The sequence below is a fragment of the Sinocyclocheilus anshuiensis genome, unplaced genomic scaffold, assembly GCF_001515605.1.
Source record: "Sinocyclocheilus anshuiensis isolate Anshui unplaced genomic scaffold, SAMN03320099.WGS_v1.1 scaffold3418, whole genome shotgun sequence".
NCBI classification, from domain to species: Eukaryota; Metazoa; Chordata; class Actinopteri; order Cypriniformes; family Cyprinidae; genus Sinocyclocheilus; species Sinocyclocheilus anshuiensis.
Window position 1 is genome coordinate 29,966 of NW_015536713.1, and position 13,666 is coordinate 43,631.

At 38.5% G+C, this 13,666-nt stretch overlaps 2 protein-coding genes across 2 annotated transcripts in view; both read right to left on the reverse strand.

The window, feature by feature from the left end:
• LOC107655344 (transmembrane protein 184B-like) overlaps positions 1-4,344 on the reverse strand; it is a 10,201-nt gene extending 5,857 nt beyond the window's left edge. Inside the window, exons 1-4 of the mRNA XM_016442801.1 lie at positions 3,392-4,344; positions 1,492-1,653; positions 1,208-1,349; positions 59-149 (exon numbers count right to left, since the gene is read on the reverse strand). Coding sequence (XP_016298287.1) covers positions 59-149; positions 1,208-1,349; positions 1,492-1,653; positions 3,392-3,679 — 683 coding nt within the window. The 5' untranslated portion in view covers positions 3,680-4,344. The remainder of the gene's footprint in view (positions 1-58; positions 150-1,207; positions 1,350-1,491; positions 1,654-3,391) is intronic.
• A 4,041-nt stretch (positions 4,345-8,385) lies between these two features.
• LOC107655324 (trinucleotide repeat-containing gene 6B protein-like) overlaps positions 8,386-13,666 on the reverse strand; it is a 26,505-nt gene continuing 21,224 nt past the window's right edge. Inside the window, exons 16-21 of the mRNA XM_016442788.1 lie at positions 12,417-12,551; positions 11,349-11,435; positions 11,055-11,258; positions 10,923-10,987; positions 10,281-10,420; positions 8,386-9,057 (exon numbers count right to left, since the gene is read on the reverse strand). Coding sequence (XP_016298274.1) covers positions 8,694-9,057; positions 10,281-10,420; positions 10,923-10,987; positions 11,055-11,258; positions 11,349-11,435; positions 12,417-12,551 — 995 coding nt within the window. The 3' untranslated portion in view covers positions 8,386-8,693. The remainder of the gene's footprint in view (positions 9,058-10,280; positions 10,421-10,922; positions 10,988-11,054; positions 11,259-11,348; positions 11,436-12,416; positions 12,552-13,666) is intronic.

Here is a 13,666-nt window from a genome sequence, read left to right on the forward strand (position 1 = left end):
ATCAGCTGATTTATCATGTGACAGAGAAGCAGAGAGGAAGAGTGAATGCTGAACTCACTGGATGGGTTTTCCTCTGATCTCGGCCATGATGGCGCTCTCGCCGCCCAGATACTCGTAACACAAACTCAAGAAGTTATAGATGACAAACGCTGCAGAAACACACATAAATCATCATCATCAGAACCACTGAAATCGACTTCATATCACAATGCTTGCTCCTACACAGCAAACAGAGAACTAAAGAACTACAGATCTCAGAAGGAACCCGGCTTTTGACTGTAACTGGATGACGACTACTGACTCATTTGGGTCTGTTATTTGAATATTAGTAGAAACATCTGAGACAAAGCTCATAACTTAACCAAACGTGACCGAAATCTCACCATCATGTTCCTCACTGTGATTCATCACCACACCACCTGATAATATTTCTACATGCCTTACTAACATTTACAATAAATCACTGTTTCGACTGGAATTATCGTGCAATATTAATCATCTAAGATAATATCGTAATCGTTTTTTTTAACGAAAAGCGAGCTGACATTATTGAGTATGCCACTCACTTTGCCAAAAAAAAACAAAAACACATTTTGTGAATCCAAAAGCATTGACTGCGTGATGAAACCTATTATAATATAGTTAGAATGCCCCTATAATTCAAGTCATGAAAGCAAAAAAATACCCCTGTATGGGTTTTTGTTTTATTTAAAGATGTTTTGTTCCTGAATGACTCTGTTTTTGAATGAATCATTTGAGTCAATGATTCAATCATCCATTCATAATGACGGTCCCTTGCTTCGTTTCTAAATGAATCAGCCGTTCTGAATGAATTGTGTGAATGAATGATTCAATGAATCACTCATTAAGACAGGGACTTGCTGCCACCTACTGGTGGTTTTAGTCACATATTTATTTATCCATGATAGGCCTAAACCAGCCAGACTTAAGATGATTAAAAAAAGCGCTAATGTTGCAAAAGTCATCGATTATGAAACTATAGGGCTTTTCACACTTGAAATGGTATAAATGTATAAATTAAACACATAATATAATACATAATGAAATATTATTACATTAATTAAAATATAATTTATTTAGAGTAATTAATTAAACGCAGTACTTAAACCACATTAGAAATTAAAACATTACATTTCTAACTGTAAATAGTGGAGATGCACGTCTGACCTTCGTAGCAGTCGCGGACGGTGTTGAAGTAGATACTCCTCGTTAGTGAAGAACAGCAGACTGAGCCACGAGTCGAAGGCGTAGATCGGCATGATGAAGAGGATGCGAACGATGTGCCGCTGCTCGTTAGGAGTGTTATAGTAGCGCAAGTGCATGTAGATCTGAGACACACAGACAGACAGACATGATTATTTGATATTAATGTGTACTTTTAGATTTATTATCATGCCTAGTACATGTCAACTAACTAATTAACAAAGAAAGCTACAAGGCACTACAACCCGAGCTGAAAATGCACAGTGCGTAGCAGTCGCGGACGGTGTTGAAGTAGACGTAATACTCCTCGTTAGTGAAGAACAGCAGACTGAGCCACGAGTCGAAGGCGTAGATCGGCACGATGAAGAGGATGCGGACGATGTGCCGCTGCTCGTTAGGAGTGTTATAGTAGCGCAAGTGCATGTAGATCTGAGACACACAGACAGACAGACATGATTATTTGATATTAATGTGTACTTTTAGATTTATTATCATGCCTAGTACATGTCAACTAACTAATTAACAAAGAAAGCTACAAGGCACTACAACCCGAGCTGAAAATGCACAGTGTTTGTTACATGTGATCCACATGTTAATCCCACATGTGCTCTATTATGTTGTCTACATGTGATCACATGAGGAAAACATGTGAAATTCATGTGGTTCTTCTGTAAGGGTACTCTTATTTGGCCGTTTATTATTCGAATTAATATGCATGCATTAATATATGGATGCTGTACTGTAAATAATACAATCATGGCAATAATTTAAACACGTAAACGGAGCAGAAACAGAACTTCCTGTTTAAGTGAGAAGTTTCTGTGTATGTAAAGTCAAACACATGTGAATAAAAGCATGTCTCTGTATGTGTGTGTGTCAGTGGAGCAGGTGGCTCTTCTGTCACCACAGCTTTCCGTGTGTGTTTGTGTGTGTTTTACAGGTTCATATAAGCTGCACTATCACAACACACGCACACAGACACCGTGTCTGCACCAGATGCGAGCGGCGCTGTGCGACGTGACAAAATACAATAGAACCCATTATTATCAGTGATGCTGTCTACACTGGATGCGACGCGACAGTAAACTGCCTCGTTCTATGACGTACTGACAGAAAGTTCAAATGATTTGCAACGGTTGCTTGTCTCATCCAGTGTGGACAGACTTTAGCTGTAGCGCGCAATGACTGTCGCATCCGGGGTTGACATGGCGATAGTTCTGAATGCTGTTGCTATGCAACAACCTCTGCTCTCTGATGTCATGCCACCTGTTGCCACAGCAACTGCTCATCAACCTCTTTCAATACGTGTCAGCTGAACCTCTATGATACCACAGATATATTATGTAATTTGAACCTTACAATAAATATCATAATATACAAATATGGCATTTTCAGAAGTTTGAATTTGAAAACTGCCTTGTGTAATTTACATGTTTGCATTACAAAATGTGAGTGTTGATTATTATGTCTAAAAATAAATAGCAATTTAATTTAATAGTTGGGCTATTGTAACCTTTGATATGATAGTAATGTGCGAGTAATAGGGCTCACAATAGTTTCCAGCATTAGCGGAGATTTTTTGTCCTAAAATTTTAATATAATAAACAGAAAACAATCATGTAATAAATGATACATATTAATATTTACAGTAATATTAACATTATATTTTTCACATTTATACATCAATAAAATATTTGTTTTATATAAACAAAAGAGAATACATACTTTGACCATATGAAACATGATTAAATATGTAATAATATATAACTGCTTAAAGGGTATAAGCTTGCAGATTTTCAACCAGCCAAAGTCTGTATTACTTATAAATATATAAATAAACGTGTTACCTGCCCCAAGATATTCACGTTAATTTATCAGCTAAAGTAATCAGCGGTCGTCTTTTGTGAAAACTACAGATCGTACTTCCGCATTTCTGTATCTCCACTCACAGAAAGCCGGGTTGAGCACAATGCATTATGGGAGTTGAAGTCTCCCTAGTTTTAATTTGGCAAAATGGCCAGCAGTGCATTACAGCTTTATTATATAATTGTGTATTTTCACAATGCAATAAATCCAGTATGTAAACTCTGCTTTAAGGTGGAGTCTAGAAGTTCCTCTGGGTTCAGTGTAAGGAACACGTTCATGAATATAAACATATGTGTGGTACCTGTTGGCAGGTGAGCAGCAGAGCCGTCCAAGTGAAGATCCCAGAGATGGTCTGAGTGGCGGGGGTCATGAGGAAGATGGGCGTCTCCGGGGCGACCACCAGGGTCTCCCACGACCTGTTGTGACCCTCAGGGGTCACCGTAACAACCCCGGGCCCCATGCCAACCAGAGAGTCACTCCCTGAACGCCCTGATAGTGACAAGCCCCTCCTACACAGTAGAGCCATCTGCAGACGAAAGCCAATCAGAACGCTGCAAACACACCAGTGGGAGGAGCAAATACTAGTCATAACAAACCATTTAATACAGGTTTTTCACTTGTGAAATGTGATGTACGGTGTGTTCCTAAAACACGTACCTAAAGCCTTATGATACAAAACAAAAACAAACGATTTTGTGAAATCTATAGATTTTACACACGATACTGTAATAATTGATGTATACAAGAATAAGCTCTAGATCTTCCCCCAGCAGCATCAGTGGCACCATCTGAACCGTATGCATGTGATTCACGACTCTCTTCCAGGAAGTGGATGGTCTCAGTGTTGCCATGCCAACCTGGTCCTCTGGAGACCGCAGCATCACAACAGGCTGACCAACACACTGACAGCATCTGAGCTTATGAACATCTCAAAACATCACACATGCTAGCAGCTCTAATGGTAGTAAATTACACTATTTTAAGAGAACTATCCCTTTAAATCCACACAGTCGGGGTTAATGACATGCACTAATGGTCAATGTTATCAAAACAGCAGCGTCTAAATGCTGGACTAAAGTATTATCATCACACACTTACAAAAACATATACTAATACTGTGGCACGCAAAGATATTTACAAAGTACTGTGGTATTATTACAAGTAACAAAAACGTGGTATAAGCAGCACACCATTTAAAAACAGGGTGATATCAGAGAACATCTCCATCTTTGCATCTTCTTAAATCGCAGGATGAGAATCATCACATTTATTAACATGCAATGCTCGGGCCGCCATCTATCTGTTCACGAGTCACAAACTAATCATCAGATGTTTGTGGTTTTATAAAAATCTCCAGATCTGAACAGTCCATCGAGGAAATCTGCAATGCAAACACAGCGACTCTTTATCGACACAAGCATTAATTTATTCGATCATTTCGGCGGATGATGATGCGTCGCGTGCGATGCGCTGATGCTGAGGTTTCTCCAGCTGATCTTGACTTCAAACAGATCTCCTGAACATGCACAATAAAATAAAGAACACAGTCGCACTCACGTTAATCAGTGGGTCCCGCTCATCTCTCAGCTCGCTGTGTTCCGCGATGCGAGCGAGCTTCCATTCTCGGTGACGCCACCAAGCCCGCAGAACGCGACACTTCATAAAACATTCATTAATAAGCCATTAGCACGCATTAAATAACGCTAAACTGATCCGCAGCTCCTGCAAATATGAATACGGTAGCAGTCTGGAGGACGCACCTGTCTGACTGTTCGGTTAAACGATTGCAATTAAAATAATAATTAACAGCAAACTGTATGATTCTATTATCGTGACACTTGGACACATTCACTTCTGATAACAGATCGAACTTGTAATGTAGATGCATTTCCTGTAAAGCTGCTTTGTGTGTAGGCTCATGTGAAAAGCGCTAATGAACCTGAATTGAAATAACGTTTGCAGACAGTGTGCCACTGTATGAATGTTTAACAAAAATATAACAAAACGGAACTTGCACTTTTAAAAGCGCACAAGTTGTACCAGATAGTGAAGTAAAAGCATGATTTTTTAAACACATCCACGCATCACAGCATAAACTGAAAACGAAACTAGCTGCAGGTCTCGCCGCAAAACAAACGACTAAATTCAGCCGAGAAACATTATACGTGTTTATTTAATGTTTACATTTACTCACTCAATACCAGCACACGTCTGGTTCATGTTTCAGCGTCTCCAAACTATCCTGTTTAATCCGGAATTAAGATATTACATAATAAAAATGAACATTTTGAATTTCGGTAAAGCTGCTTTGAAACAATGTGCAAATATAATATAGCCTACACAATTGAGTGCAAGTCCTGGAATCTAAACAAAGAAACTCAAGCATAAATATAGCCTAAAGATTCCCAGACTTAAGCTTGTTTATCACTTTACCATTATATATAACTCATGTATTAGTGATATATATATATATATGACTCATACAAGACACACATCAAACTCCACATTTATAGCCTAACTAATGTGCATCAACTAGTGTAATGTAATTGTTTGATTTATTGATCTTTACTATAAGAGCTACCTAAGAAATAAAGATCATCTGTAATTGCATACAGCAAAACATTCACAATTAAAAGGTAAGACGACTTCGATTAAATATACACAGCTGAACCTGCTAACTTACCTTTCACACGGACAGGTTAGCAGCTGAGCTGAGAGAATAATAATAATCATAATCATAATAATAATAATAATCATACAAACTTATACTATACATGGAAAAAAAATGCAAATCTATTTCAATGTGCATTCAGTAGCATCTAATGATTAATGATACTGGAAATACAATTAAATAAAAAATTAAAGACCATCTGGAATTACAAATCAAAACATCTACATAATCAAAAGGACATTTCAAATCAAATCTACGAGTGAAACCGCTGATCTGTATACATTTCTATGAATGATCAGAGTCAAAGAAACCCAGTTGACTTGTACCTCTAAACACACTGATAGTTCCCTTTCATGGGAACTTCGAACTGCGTCCTCTAGGGGTCGCTATGGGAAACCTAGAGGACGCAGTGTCTCGTTCCCTACTCAGGGAACCATGGTTACATAAGTAACCTGAGACGTTCCCTTTCATGGGAACTTCGAACTGCGTCCTCTAGGTTTCCCATAGTGACCCCTAGAGGACGCAGTGTCTCGTTCCCTACTCAGGGAACCATGGTTACATAAGTAACCTGAGACGTTCCCTTTCATGGGAACTTCGAACTGCGTCCTCTAGGGGTCGCTATGGGAAACCTAGAGGACGCAGTGTCTCGTTCCCTACTCAGGGAACCATGGTTACATAAGTAACCTGAGACGTTTTACAGCCGAGACACAATCTGTTTACGGTTATTAACACGTATGACAAAAAACAACCACAGATCTGATGCTTCGGTCTTCAGAGCAGCTGCATGTCACTTTTATTTAAATGAACTCTTCACTTCTTTTTTTTCTTCTCTGTAAAATCTCAAAAATCAAAACACTAAAAGGAGTGTTAGTCTTGATTTAAAACACAAACAACAGTGCAGACGCATAAAAACATACATCTTTCAGCTGTTTGTAAACTCTGGACAGTCACGCGCTCGTGTCTTAGAAATGCTTGTAGAATCATTATTGCAGTTCAGCCGATACAAAAGGCTACACGAGTACGCTTAAAAAACACGAGAAACGCCAATCGCAGAAACCCGATAATGCCAATGTTCGTAAAACACACCCAGCAGTGTATAGTGCACAATCAACAATGCACAGCTGCACACAAACACAGAGCAAAAACAGTCAAGTGCATACATACACACGGTATAGACGTCCCTCCGCTCACTTGAAAGTCTTTGAAGATAACTTGTATAGCCTTAGCAAAAAAATTAAAACAATGTACGAATCTATAAATGTAACAGCAAACCTGACGAACAGATCAAGGGAACAGTGGAAGGTCTGAATGAGAGAATCCACAGGCAAGGAACGGACCTGCGTGAACCTCCCAAAACACAGCTTTTTCAGTCCGGAATCACAACAAAATAATGAAAATAGCTCGTTTTAAGGACAGTTACAATTCTTTGCATTGCCACGCTCGTTTTGCAATCAACATTTTCCTCCAAGTTCTCATTACTAGCTATCATGCCGAAAATGGCATTGTTTTAAAACGTAAAGCCTTTCTTTATCATGATACTAGTTTGTTTTAATTACAAGCTAATTGCGTTACAGTATTTCACTGTAGCGTAGTAAATATTACTGTTATGGCAATGAGAATTAGAAAACGTCTAGCATTACAATACTGAGATCGAGTGAGTAAATGTGCTCAGCCATCCTTAAAACAATCACCAAAAAAAAAAAAAACTGGTCCTAAAAATAGGCTCGATTCTGGAGTGAAATGAGACCTAGGTGTGTTTTTTTAGTTTCACGCATCTACCAGCTTCGAATGCTGTTGCTCTCTAATTAAATCAATAAATCTGCTGTCAAAGAGTCAAACAGTGCCTGCATAACATCAAACTGAAATCAGTCGTTCAAGTTGAGCAGTGTGTGTGTGTGTGTGTGTGTGTGAGAGAGAGAGTGTGTGTGGGAAAGAAGGCCTTTAGGAACAGTCCCTGTATTCAAATACATGATAGCTTAACTCTGGCAATGATGAGAATGTCTGTAAGCAAATCCATGACACTCACACTGCACCTGTGTGTTTAATATCTCACTGGATAGATACAAAAGCTTGTCGACGTGTCCAGTGTTTGTGTGGAAATGTAGCTCTCTGAATGCGAGTGTTTGTTCAAAGTGTGTGTGTGTGTGTGTGTGTGTGTGTGTGTGTGTGTGTCTGTCTTAAAGCTGCAGTGTGTCACCAGAAACAACTGCAAAAATAATGAAAACATACAGAGGCCACACATTACGCTTTTTTGGTGACTTATTTTTCATTCAATAAATAAAAATACACCTCCAGAATACGTTTAATTTTACATATAGACATGTAATTTACCGGTATATATATTTTTTGCATTGTGATATTTTCATGACAATTCCGCTAGCATTTATTCATCACAGTAATATTTGTTGTACAACCTTTATATATAAATAAAAACTATATATACACATACAGTAGTCAACATTTGAAGTGGATCAAAACCTTTCATGAAAGTTGTCCTAAAACCAAAATGCGTTCTTGTCTTAGGACAACTTTATTGAACATTTTTGATCCACTTCAAATGTTGACAACTGTGTATATATATATATATATATATATGTGTGTGTGTGTGTGTGTATATATATATATGTGCATTAATGCATTACAGTAATTTGAATTAGCTGGGAACTGTCATTAAAAATAATGTCACAACGCCAATTTCTTAATGGCCCTAAAATAAACTTATGCACAGTATAAATTCTTTTTCCTTGGAAGTTTAGGGTAAAAAAAAATAAAAAATAAATGTTTTCATGAGATACACCCTTGTCTTGTGAAAACTACACTGAAATATTATAATAATGCATGGGCTTCCACATGTTTGGAAACAATCATTACATTGCAGTTTGACACACTTTAAACTCCACGTACCAGTATCTCAATAACTGACTGCTGTCAATCACAAACTGTCTGTCCCGCCTCCAAGCAGGTTGCCTGGCAACAACCCAGCTGTGCCGTCCTCTAACTGAGGACCGCCCCATAGGCTGCTGCCGTGGTAACCGAGAGCCACGCCTCCCCAGACCCCTTTCCCCGCCCCCTCCCCTGCGCTGTTGCTCCATTGGCTGAGGAGGGCGAGTCCCGGCGCTTCCACCGCCGCATCTCTGTCCACTCCGGTGCCCACGGGACGCTCGGCCTCTCGCGGGGCAGGGTCAGAGCCGGGCGAGCCCTCGGGTGACCCTGCGGCCTGGGAATGTGTGAAGTAATGGACGACGTCCTCCTCACTCATAAACTCGGCCAGGATGGTGGTGTTTCCCAGAACGCACCTGAACATGAAAACACTTCAGATCACTAAAAAAGTAAATAAAACTTACTAGAAAGTTCTTGCATTCATGTTTGAGATGTATTCAATTTATTAACATGTTAACACTTCCGGGGTGTTGATGTGACCTGCGTTGTGAACTCAATCAGGAATGTTTTGCATCAACCAGCCATTTAACAGCAGTAAATATATTTAAAACAGGTCAAACAGTTATTGATTTTGACATTAATACAGTATCAGTACGTGGACAACTCTAAATATGATGACTGATTGATCTGTACATCTATGCAAATAAAATATCTGAAATATTGAAACATCTAAATATTGTATATGAATAAAAAGAAAATATCATTGTATTAAGTTTTTATACAATTATGTAATTATATAGTATAATATTATACATAAAGCATAACTTAAATATTTAAATTCTATATAAATAAAATTAAACCAATAAATAAACACTGTAAATTTTGTAATTGTATAGCCTAGTATTATAATTATACATAAAGTATAACTTAAATGATTAAGTTCTACTAGGGGTTATTATAGTTAACTAAAACAAAAACTATAACCATTTTCTTGGAATAAATGTAAATTAAAAAAAAAACTTGATAAACAAATGAATAACTATATAGACATTTAAAAACAGCAAGTACAAAAAATGACAAAAAAACAACAACAAAAATACTAAAACGTAAATAATAAAAAATAACTCAAATAACTAAAATGAACAAAAGCAGAAAATGAAAATAAAACCTAATTTACAATATTAACAAAAACTATAATAGTGTCTGTGTGGGTAACCATGGCACCTAACGTTTTTGCTGCAGTTTATTTCTGCTACAAAAGAAGTGATATCGCCATCTACAGGGCACTGAAGGTACTATATCTTGTGTGTTTCTGCCTTTACTCACCCAAACTTATCAGCGAGGCTACTGAACGTGAGCACATTAGCGGGTAGTTGTGAATCGCAGGTGTTTTTATATATGAGCACATCTACTGCAAGAAGGCTTTCACTACTTAATTTTACTTAATATGTGACCCTGCAGCACAAAAGCAGTCTTAAGTCACTGGGGTATATCTGTAGCAATAGCCAAAAAAACATTGTATGGGTCAAAATTGTATTTTTGGCTATTGCTACAAATATACCCCAGCGATTTAAGACTGGTTTTGTGGTCCAGGGTTGCATATAATCAGTAAACACATATTTGTGTTAGTGTGACTCACATGTGCAGGGCGCTCTGGGCTTTGGCGGCTTCATGAGGGCTGCAGTAGCGAATCAGAGCACTGCCCTGCGTCAGGCCGAGGTGAAAGGTCAGAAGAGGGCCGTGCTGCAGACAGATCGTCTTTAGGGTCGAGCCGTCGATCTGCACACAAACCACAGGAAAACACAAAAATCAAATGCTTTGCTGTACTAAATATCCTGACAAATACAGTAAAACCACTTAAAACCGACATGCAAGTAGCAGCAAATACTTCAGGTACACACCATCGCTGCATTTATTTGATCAAAAATAGTTTAAAAACTGCCAAAATTGAACTATTATTACTATTTAAAATGAGTTTTCTATGTGAATATATTGTAAAATGTAATTTATTCCTGTGATCAAAACTGAATTAAATTGTAATACTATTTCATAATATTACTGTTTTTATCATATTTTTGATCAAATAAATGCAGTGAGCAGAATACTTTTTAAAAACATTAAAATCTTTGAACAGTAGTATGTGTTTGCGTTTATATATGTGTGTGTGTGTTTGTGTGTGTGTGTATATAGTATATATATAAATATATATATATAAATATATATAAATATATAAATATATATAAATATATATATGTGTGTGTGTGTGTGTGTTTGTACACACCTGCGGCGTGAGGTTTCTCAGTAACAGCCATGATTTTCCCGCTGCAGCTCCTCCATCGCTCCACTCTGAAGAACACGGGACATGAACAGGCTGCTCTTCACATACGTCTGTGTGAATGTGTGCTTGCAGTACCTGATTTAAAGGGTGGCTCTGGGCCGCTGGCTCCGCCCCCCCACGCCCTGGGCATCCAAGGCCCCTCCCCCACCCACAGCTGCTTCTGACTGGAGAGACCCGGAGGGGGGCGGGACAGGTGAGAAGTGCTGCGATTGGTCCGCCATGATTTGCCGTGTCCGATGGGCTCCGGCGGCCAACTGGACTTCAGCTCGGAGTATTTCGCTGGAAACGGCACGAGGAGATGCGAAATCCTACCAACATGCTAAATACAGTTTAAATGAAAATGTGCAAAGGTTTTTAAGCCACCGTTACCTGTGCCATGTGCAGCGAGGGGCGTTTCTGAGGCACTGTATGGCCAGGCACCAGGTGAAGGCATACAGGTGTTCAGAGAGTTTGACCCTGATCACAGACAGACACACAGTTACATTTTCAAGTACGCATAGCAGATCAAATTCATAAGGCCTCTAAATAAAAAAAACTTTGCTGAAATAAAACTGAACACAATCTACTGCATGCCTTCTGCTGCCTGATTGATAGATTAAACTTTTTTTTTTTTTCAAGTAAACTATACAAACGTCCAGCTTCAGCTTCACGTGTCTTTCTCGTGTCAAATCTTGACTGATTTTTATCAAGTAAACTTCAGAATAACTGCAGTCATATTTCCAGATGAACTCTTACTAGACTGAAGCAGCTCAGCTTTACTTGATTCTCCATCAATCATTTATTAGAGTCTCAAATCTGATCCTCAGGATCTTTTGAGGAGCGTTTGTTTCCAGAAGCTTCACTTTCACTGTTCCTCAGCGGAGCCTCCAGAACATCTCACATCTTCTGAGGAGCCTTTATTTCTTCATCTCTCGATCACTGCATTATATGTTCTGATCATTTCAATCTAATTTTACTGAGAATGGAGATATAGAGTGACGACTGATATTTATAGCATTTTATGTCAGTATCTGCTCTATACTGTTAGAAAGATCTCACTGATTTACATTACAAGCATTTTCATCTTTTTGATCATATAAATATCAGCATCTGCAACAAATTGCATAATTTTGCTCAGTTTGAGTCTCTGAATAAAATTGAGCTGTTTTTTTTTCTCCATATTCTCGCTTTATCAGACTATATGAGCCATAAAAGCCTGATGTTTTAAAAGAGTCTTGTAAGTGCTTTTCCAGACCCTACTTTTTACTAACTGTTTTGTTTGATAATTGTTCTGTCCTTGTTTTTGTGTGTGAAATGAGGGAACGAATCATTATTTTGCACAATGACCTAAACTCCTGACTCGTTACGTCAGACAGAAGCGGTGCGATACACCTCGTGTGGTAAACACGGTCGCTCTGTCTGAAGATGAGACGAGGTTAACGTGAACTGCCTCAGTACCTGTGCTGTCTTGCAGCAGATGATGCTCGGTGTCACCGAGCACGGAGGATCCCAGCATTCCCGCAGGGCTCATGTAGGGGTCAGGCTCGGGCTCGGGGCTCTGGACGCCCTTCCACGGGACGCCCGGCTGAAACTCTAAGAGTGAGATGAAACATTACAGCAATAAATGCATGAGAAAGTCAAACACTTGCATACTGTGAGGCTCCTGATGTTGGGTGACTTTAATATAATATCTGACATAAAATACTGAGCTGGACTGAATGTGATGGGAAAGTAAAATGACTCTTATGGGCTAAAGCAATAAGCCCCGTGAAGCCGTGGTTTACAGTGAATTTATAACAGCTAAGGGGTGTTGTTAGGCACGACGTGAAGCGGAGTGTGTAAAACACCCTTAGCTGTTATAAATTCACTGTAAACCACGGCTTCACGGGGCTTATTGCTTTTATAAAACGGTTATTCCATATACGTAGTTAGGTTTCACAAAATGAAACAGAGCAAATAAAGTGTAATGATATTAATAAAAACAGTATTCTTCCACCAAACAGTGTAGTTCCTCAGAAAGGTTATGGTTCCAACAAAGTGGTTGCCAAGCAACACACAAACGTAAACAAAGGTGTATGTTTGTAGAGTAATTTACAACAGCTTCGAACGTGGCTCAACCAATCAGAATCAAGGACCGGAACTCTGTTTTATAACGGCTGCTTTTAACATGTATCAGGACTCACAAATCAGTCTTCAAGTCCTTTGATTAGCTTATTTGACCAGACTAATCATTCACTGAATCGGACAGAGCAGTTCTTGAACTTTGTCACATACAACTTAAAACGAAACAAGAACTGTTACTGTGAAATGTGATACAACTCCAATATGACAATTCAGACTGAAACTGATTTCCAAAAAAACGTATTTTAAGGCTCTTCTGAATGTGCTTTGCGTAGGGTTTTGTAAGCATCAGATTTCTACGGGTTGCGGTTTAGATTGCCAAAAAAGTACACTGACGTTTAAAGGTTTGGGATGAGTACGAAGAAGAAATATATACTTACTCATAAAGGAGGCATTAAATTGATGCATAAACTCACAGTAAAGACATTTACAATGTTACAAATGTTTCAAATAAATGCTTTTGCACTTCCCAATTCATCAAAGAATCCTTGAAAAAAAAAATTGTGCAACACAACTGTTTTCAACATTGATACTAATCAGAAATGTTTCTTGAGCAGCAAATCAGCATATTAGAATGATTTCTGAAG